General features: G+C 38.1%; 1 protein-coding gene and 1 pseudogene across 1 annotated transcript; one reads left to right on the plus strand and one right to left on the minus strand.

The window, feature by feature from the left end:
- Positions 1-2944: 2944 nt before the first annotated feature.
- LOC129268606 (tripartite motif-containing protein 59-like) lies at positions 2945-3533 on the minus strand (annotated as a pseudogene).
- Positions 3534-7727: 4194 nt separating this feature from the next.
- Positions 7728-8105, plus strand: LOC135155460 (small proline-rich protein 3-like). Its single transcript, XM_064104437.1, has one exon. The coding sequence runs from the start codon at positions 7728-7730 to the stop codon at positions 8103-8105; it is 378 nt and encodes a 125-aa protein (XP_063960507.1).
- Positions 8106-8399: the final 294 nt, after the last annotated feature.

An 8399-nucleotide genomic window follows, 5' to 3' on the forward strand; every position in this document is an offset into this window, starting at 1 on the left:
AAGATGATGCTTGATAATAGCAAAGCTCAAAATAAAAATGAAATACTTGACGTTGATTTTTATGCATTTTCGTGCCATTTTCTTAAATGCCGGCAATATTTGTTTGTTTTGTTTCACATTCAAGTAATCATATATAATTGCATTTTGAAATTGAAATACTTCGAAAAATATTAAAGAGCGTAGATCAGACCATTTCCATGAAGATAATATTTATATATTTACACAGTGTAATCATGTCTAGACAGAATAATAGCATAGAATAACGACATATTCCAATTTATGCATAAAATCATAAACAGTATAGCATTCACTCTTTAATACCAATGGTAAATATCACATTGCCACGATAGCCATTGCTAGACAAATATTATATACATGCATATGACATGTATGAAGAGAGAAACATTTGGTTTCCCATAAAATATGTGTTTCAAGTTGTGGTTGGGTTGTTAAGTGGTTTTACTTTACTCGAACATCAGAGAGTAGTTAGAGATTTCTTACAGGAGGAAAGGGGTACTTTATTACTTAGCAAGAGTGCGCCCTCTAACTGAATAAACATTATAGGTTATCAGTTGAACAAATCACATAAACAAGATACTGTTACAATATGTATATTTAACATTATGTCTTATATTTAAGCACGAGAAATTCCCTCACGTAGGATACACATGATAAAGATGATGCTGGATATTAAGTGGAAAGCTGAAATTAAAAATTGAGATCCATTTACTACTGTACTATATGCTGTTTTATGCATTTTTCGTGCAATTTTCATAAATGAAATAATTTTTGTAAGTGTTTCACACTCCGAAAAATATCGAAGAGTGATGATCAGACCATCTCCATGAAAATAATATTTATACATTCACACGTTATAATAATGTCTAGTTTCACAGCATAGAATTACGATATCTTCCTATTTATGAAAACATACAAGTATAGTCTAGAATTTCCCCACACAGAGGATAAACATGATAAATATGATGGTTGGTACATGCAAAGTTGAAAACAAAAAGTTGTAAGCAGCGAAATGCTTTTTATGGATGAGAAACGAGAAAGAAATTATCCAACAACTGTTTCATGTATTTCTACATTATTGCAGCTTATTATTATTATTATTATTATTATTATTATTACTTATCATTTGTACTGCACTTTTCCCATTAGGCCCAAAGCGCTTACAATGAATTAATAAGATGTAATATTTTAAAAACTACAAAGTATGACAGAGATGAGTTTTTAATGACTTTTTGAAGATTGCTAATGATGGAGACTGTCTAATTATTAGTGGCAGGTTGTTCCAGGATTTTGAAGCCGACACCGTAAAAGTTCTGTCACCAGCTAATGTACGAGTTAATGAATATGTGAGGCAAAGGTGATCACTGGACGATCTAAGAGCTCTAGTTGGTGTATACAGATTCAAGCAGTTGCTTAAATACTGTGGAGCCTGTTTATTCAATGTTTTGCAGACAATCAAGAGTAATTTGAATGTAATTCTCTGTTTAAAAGGAAGCCAGTGAAGAAACTTAAAGAGTGGTTGGGAATACAGCAACTCAGTGGGTATCACTCCCCCCCCCCCATCTTCTGCGATAATGATTATTTTATCATGTCATCAATTATTTCGAGCGGAATATATAGAGTCTATATAAAGTGCAGAAAGCGATCTCTCCTGATCGGTACTGCTGGAGGTAACATCAATATATCCCAGTCTCCTCAATCTTGTAATAATTAACAAGGTTTCGGATGTGCCTTAGTTCATTTGTATACTCGTCAATGCTCACCAAACCTTCATCATGCTTCACCTTGGCTATCAGGATTGTATTCCATTGAGATACAGCAGCGTAAAGTTTGCTACCCGGTTTCTTTAATTCATGTTGTACAGCACCCTGTTTGTCTATCAATCTGATAGCATCCCATGATGAAATGATCAGAGATCCATGGTAACTAGTGATTTGCTCTGGTTCATACCCGTTGCAAGGTATCTCCCTGACTGCTTGCCCAAATGCTGTTGGAAATACCAAGATCTTATTGGCGTACCAGTAGCTCACTTAGATCAGATCATCACCATCAACAGTGAGATCAGAAAATCCACCTTCAACTCGATTCAGAGTCTTAAACATGACATTCAATTGTGTGTACTACGGCGTGTACAGTGTAATATCGTTAGAATTGTCAGTCATAACAAATTTACCATCAGAGAGGAACCCTGCCTCATCAATCTTTACATCCTTCAGAACTGTCTGCTGAAGCTTACCATCAGGAGAGAAGATGGAGATGCTACCTGTATTATATTATACTGCCATCCTACCGTCTGGTGTACTAACCATGGCATTCATGCTTCTCTTAGCTGGCAAAGCAACGTTCTTTACATTAACAATCTTATTAGTCATCAGAGTCATCAGAGTAATCAAATATGAGATCAAAGGTTTTATAAGTGTGTAAGGCGACGTTTCTTTCAACATTAACAATCTTTCCAAGGCCTAGCTCATCCACTCCAACATTTTTCTTGAACCTAACCCTTTTCCCCTTTATGCCCGATTTATTCGGCTTCTCGTAGTCAGGATCATTTTGATCAATGACCTCTCTTAACTCTTCACACAGAGTGTCGTGTGCAGCCAAAGTATCAATATCTAATGGAATCTTTATTTTGTTAGTTACCATTTCAGCCATGGTCGTCAACTGATTGATGTACTTCTTAGCCGTGGTCTTCATGCTTTCCAGTTCTTTCTCTGCTGCTTCGGTCGTTTCCTTGACTTCTCTTAGCAAGCTTTCTCTCTTCTCTCTCAACTGCCGGACCGCATCATCATATGATTTGAGTTGATGTCACCTGTACACTGTTTCTTGGCATTGTCAACACTCTTCCTCTGCTCATCAATGAAATCAATGTACTTCTGAAAGCATGACTGTTGATTTTCAACCTTTGATTTCAGGTCTTCGATGTTCTTCACGTGTTTGTCCTCATAAGCAGCTCCCTCGACGACCTGGTGTCCCTCGTCTTTATGTTCCATCACACCGCATCTGAAGCATGTGAATCTCCTGCAGGTGGAACAGAAGTAATCCTCATCTTCTTTCGGGTGTTTCCTGCATTTCCGGTATCTACGTACAGACACCTTTCCTGATGAGATCTCACTCATGGCAATGACTTCATGATCGATAAAGCCTTCCCATTGAGAGTGGGTATTAAGACAAGATGTGCAGAGATACTTGCCACAGTCTTGGCAGTAGACAACAGCATGGGGCTTGTCATTTGATTTACAATTTGTGCAAATCTGAGGATGGCCCTTCATATCCTCTATTAGACTTTTCAAAGCAAGATTTACCTGTAGTTTGCCGACATCTTCGTTTGGGACCTGGGTCACAGCTCTGCAGACAGGGCATCGGATCTGGCAGTTACCTTGGCACTCCAATAGGTTGTCCAGGCAAGTCTTGCAGAAAGTGTGAGAACAAGACAGGATCTTGGGATCGGTGAATGTAGAAAGACACACTCGACACTCTGTACTCTGGGAGATGACAGTCTTTAATGCTTCAACCATGGTTGGGTTTATAGAAGACTGAAAAAATAATTATTACAAAACACAATGAAGAATAATATAAATGAATGAACCATGGAATCTGTCATTTGACTTACATCACTAAGTAATAAAAGGATCACCTGGGAACATATTAAAACTGATTTCCATACATTCCATTCATCTCCCTATAGGCCTGTTGCAGAAAAGGTATGACCTTACGCAACTCAAAGTATCAATCACAGTTTGATTGTCAACCAATAGATTCAGCGTATTGGGTATTTACGATTATTTGGGGGGGGGGGAGGGAGGGTCGGAGGGGATGTGGGAATGGGGAAAAGGAGCTACGGGAGATGAGAGAAAGTGTGAAAGTGAAAGAATAGGAAAGAAAGGAGATGAAGTGGAGTAAGAGGGGAGAAAAGAAATAGGAATATTATTGCTTCTAAAAACAAGTAGGGGAAGGCGGGGTAAGTTGTGACACTTTTTGCTGTTTGCATGCTAGAATTGATTTGATTAATGATCTTGTATAAAAAAACAATACCTGGTCTTAAAATCTAATTCTTCTAAAATATTTTTCACCTATATATAACGTTCTACCCCTACACTAAAAGTCACTTTGAAAAAAGAGATGTCAAACGGCTCAACTTGCCCCATCTGTGGGTAAGGTGAGCCACCTTCTGGGGTAAGTTGAGCCACAAAAAACTATGTACAAAATGTATGGGGGCAGAACCAGCGTGTCAATTTTTGTCTCACCTGCATAGCAGAGTGAGACTATAGGCGCCGCTTTTCCGACGGCGGCGGCGGCGGCGGCGCACAGTGGGCCAGAATGAACCCAAAATGCGCCAAAACCCATTATTCACACATTTGTATGATTAAATTTGGTAGAATTCAATAAAAGTATTTTCAAATATTGATGACGTCGTTAAAATACTGTTTTCTGATTGGCTGTTAACATATGAGCAGAAATTACATGTTTCTAATTCTACAATAAGTTTCAAATTTTCAGAAACTAGTTTTAGATAAATTTCAGCAATAATTAAGCATATCAGCAAACAGCAAACACACAAACATGCAACCAAACCAGAAAAGTCTGTGCTCGGGGTACAAATAATTCAATTGGTGACCTGAGTATCGCTTAAAGAGGGCGTCCTACCATGAATCCGGAATTGTAAAATTCAAAGTGAAATTGTAAAAAAAAAAATGAAAAGGAGTATTTTTATTCCCTGTCTACAATGATTAACCACACCTACATGAATTAAAATGGATTGATACCAGAAGTGGACAGTGAAATCTTTAAAATAATGATTCCAGTGATTAGAGGCCGGGTCCTCTGCAGGTTAATCAGTACAAGGCCCTACAAGGCCTACCAAGAACGGCGTATACAAAGTTATTCCGAATCAGAGTCTCTCTCTACTATCTCAACAACTATTGTGCCTTTGGTGAGAAGATCTTTTTAGCATACTTTGAACATCAGGGGGAAGAGGCTGTGATTGTTGTACTCTTAAAAACTTGCTCCTAATCACAATGTCACCTGTTACCATTAGCATGTGGAATACATATAAAGTCAATGAGAATCATAAACCAAACAATCATTGAAATAATAATATACACTTTCTTCTTGATCGATACCAACAATTATAGCAAATTTAGAATGAGCCAAGAGATAAACGAATTCATACGTGTATGTGAAGTTACAAACCCTTTTGGGGGATAAATACTAATAATGATAATGCAATTTATACATGTAATAGAGGCCACGTATATCCCATCTGTGTCCTATACACATTTTCATATTTTGTCAGAAAACTGCGAGAGACCTATCACATCCCTAGTCATGTGTGTTATAGCCTCTACTTGGTTTATGAACAACAAACCAAATATATAATCTTACCCGGGAATCTTACCTTAAGAATTAATCTTCTCAGTATGACAGCATATCAAATTATGGAACACGGGATGGAACAGTTTGGCATCAAAATGAAGTTGCGTTACATGTATTATTATATAGTTAGTGGAATTGGAAATGAAAGCTTGCCTTTACGTATGTTTAACGAAAATATTTTAAAGGTAGACACCAGTCACAAAAGCCACACACTTGAGCCAGCTAGACACCCCCCCCCCCTCTCTCTCTCTTTCCCAGAACGCGACGGGGAGTTTGATGTTTAATGTCACCCACAACGTTCGGCATGCACGCGCATATAATGGGACAGGAACTTGGACCGATTTTTGTGATAAATACGGCGAACATGTGGTTGAAAAATTGGTTATATCTCCAGAAATTGCACGTATATGCAGCTAAATTTGGTATCAGTGTAAAGCATGAACTATAACAAAGACCGCCATGGTATTTACAGCGCAGCAATCGGCAGCAATTTCTAAAAGAAATGCTCATGAAAAAAAAAATGCTAAAACACCCCCATTGTCAAATGGTTTCGTCCAAAATTGCCTCTGAAGGGATTATCATTTTATCTTGAAAATCGTTGATTACTTAAAACAATTATTCATCAAAGAGCACCGTGAATTAAAAATAAATTAAGCAATCCGTTTTGTCAAAACAGTGAAATATCTAAAACGTGTAATTTACACATGCGGTAGCCGTAAAGAGTCATTTTCCGGTAACATTGAATAAAAATGGGCAACTAATATTCAATTTAATGGAGAAATATTGTACGGAGGCATTCTACAGGTTCTTATCTTTGCTTAGAACATGAAAAAAACAAAATTTGTTTCATGACCAAAAACCAGTTTTGGCGCACTTTTGCTCTCTCCTGGCCCACTGTGCGGCGGCGTCAACATCAAATCTTAACCTGAGGTTAAGTTTTTGAAATATCATCATAACTTAGACAATATATAGACCTAGTTCATGAAACTTAGCCATAAAGTTATTCAAGTATTACTAAACATTCTGCCTGAGTTTCATGTCACATGATCGAGGTCAAAGGTCATTTAGGGTCAATGAACTTTGGCCGGATTGGGGGTATCTGTTGAATTACCATCATAACTTTGAAAGTTTATGAATCTGATTCATGAAACTTGGACATAATAGTAATCAAGTATTACTGAACATCCTGTGCAAGTTTCAGGTCACATGATCAAGGTCAAAGGTCATTTAGGGTCAATGAACTATGGCCAAATTGGGGTATTTGTTGAATTACCATCATAACTTTGAAAATGTGTTGGTCTAGTTCATAAAACTTGGACATAAGAGTAATCAAGTATCACTGAACATCCTGTGTGCATTCTAGGTCACATGACCAAGGTCAAAGGTCAATGAACTCTGACCATAATGGGGTATCTGTTGAATTACCATCATATCTCTGTAAGTGTATTGGTCTAGTTCATAAAACGTGGAAATGAGAGTAACCAAGTATCACTGAACATCTTGCGCGAGTTATAGTAGTTTTCAAAATCAGCACTGCTGCTATATTGAATCGCGTGATGCAGGTGAGACCGCCAGAGGCATTCCACTTGTTAATGGTTTTTTTTTTTTTAAGTCTTTTTAACTCGCAAATTCTCTATAAATACCAACATCCTCTAAAAGGATGAGAACAGTCATGTAAATTTGCTCCTTTCTGCCTCCATATCGATGGCTTTTTAAGGTTTTTTTTATTTTTATATACATTACCATAAGAACTACCATGGCTCAACTTGCCCCATGTTCGTTTGCTCAACTTCCCCCAGTCCTAACTTAATGCGATAATTTCGCATCCTTACATATCTTATGCTTCCATCATGTAAAAAACTACGACGAAAATGAAGATCCATACTTGTACTAACAATGTTGTTTTTATGTCTTTATTATATTTAAAGACGTGTGCGTGTAAAAAGCACTTATCTATTTCACACCCTTTTTTACATTTTTTGGCTGAAAGTTGTATTTTCCCTCTAAAAAAGTACTTTTTGTTTCAAAGTTGAAAAAAATGTGTTGGGGTTAGGGGTTATGCAATGGATCATGAATACATGGCACCGCCACGATGTCCGACTCATTCATTATTGGCATGGGGTGGTGGCTCAACTTGCCCCGATGCTCAACTTACCCCGCCTTCCCCTATATGCTACAAAAAAATGTTCCAAGGAGTCTTCAAAATTATCATCTAACCTTTTTTTTCAATTAATTCCGGGTTTGATCACCCCTAAATCGGCGTCAAATTATATATAATTTAACGGGTTTGATCCTGTCCCATGAACAAAAAAAAGTGCACTGCAGATGGCTATCGGATGCCATCGGATGGTTATCGGATGATTCCATCGGATGGTTATCGGATGCCATCGGATGGTTATCGGATGATTCCATCGGATGGCTATCGGATGATTCCATCGGATGGCTATCGGATGCTATCGGATGGTTATCGGATGATTCCATCGGATGGCTATCGGATGCCATCGGATGGTTATCGGATGATTCCATCGGATGGCTATCGGATGCCATCGGATGGTTATCGGATGATTCCATCGGATATTTATTGGATGGCATCATCCGTGCTTCAACTCAAAGTTCAATGCAGGAAGGGTCCGTACACGGGCCGTTATACAGTGCCGGCCGCAGGAAACGTCACGCCCGAGCACGCAAACACCCTAGGGGGCTTTTGCGTCTAACCGAGGGTATTCAAGGGGAGCAGACGAGGGCGTTTTCCCGGGCCCGCAGTTTCCTGCGTGCTATATAATATTGGCCGTGCCCGCACTTATCCTCGGGTGCCCTAGGGTACGTACATTGCATTATGTTTACATGTGCATGTACTTTGGTGATCTTGTGATAGACCATTATGTTTTTAAACTAGCGTGATCGGAATCTATTGTAGATGATTTTTTTGTAGATGTTATTTTTTTCTTTTTTTTTTATTCTGTTTTCCCTTATTCCCTCTTTCCCTTTCTTCCTTCATGTTTTATTCT

This window comes from Lytechinus pictus, chromosome 9 (genome assembly GCF_037042905.1).
Source record: "Lytechinus pictus isolate F3 Inbred chromosome 9, Lp3.0, whole genome shotgun sequence".
NCBI classification, from domain to species: Eukaryota; Metazoa; Echinodermata; class Echinoidea; order Temnopleuroida; family Toxopneustidae; genus Lytechinus; species Lytechinus pictus.

Excerpts from the sequence above, each read along its gene's own strand:
- LOC135155460 (XM_064104437.1), top strand. The coding sequence starts at position 7,728 with ATGCCATCGGATGGTTATCGGATGATTCCATCGGATGGTTATCGGATG.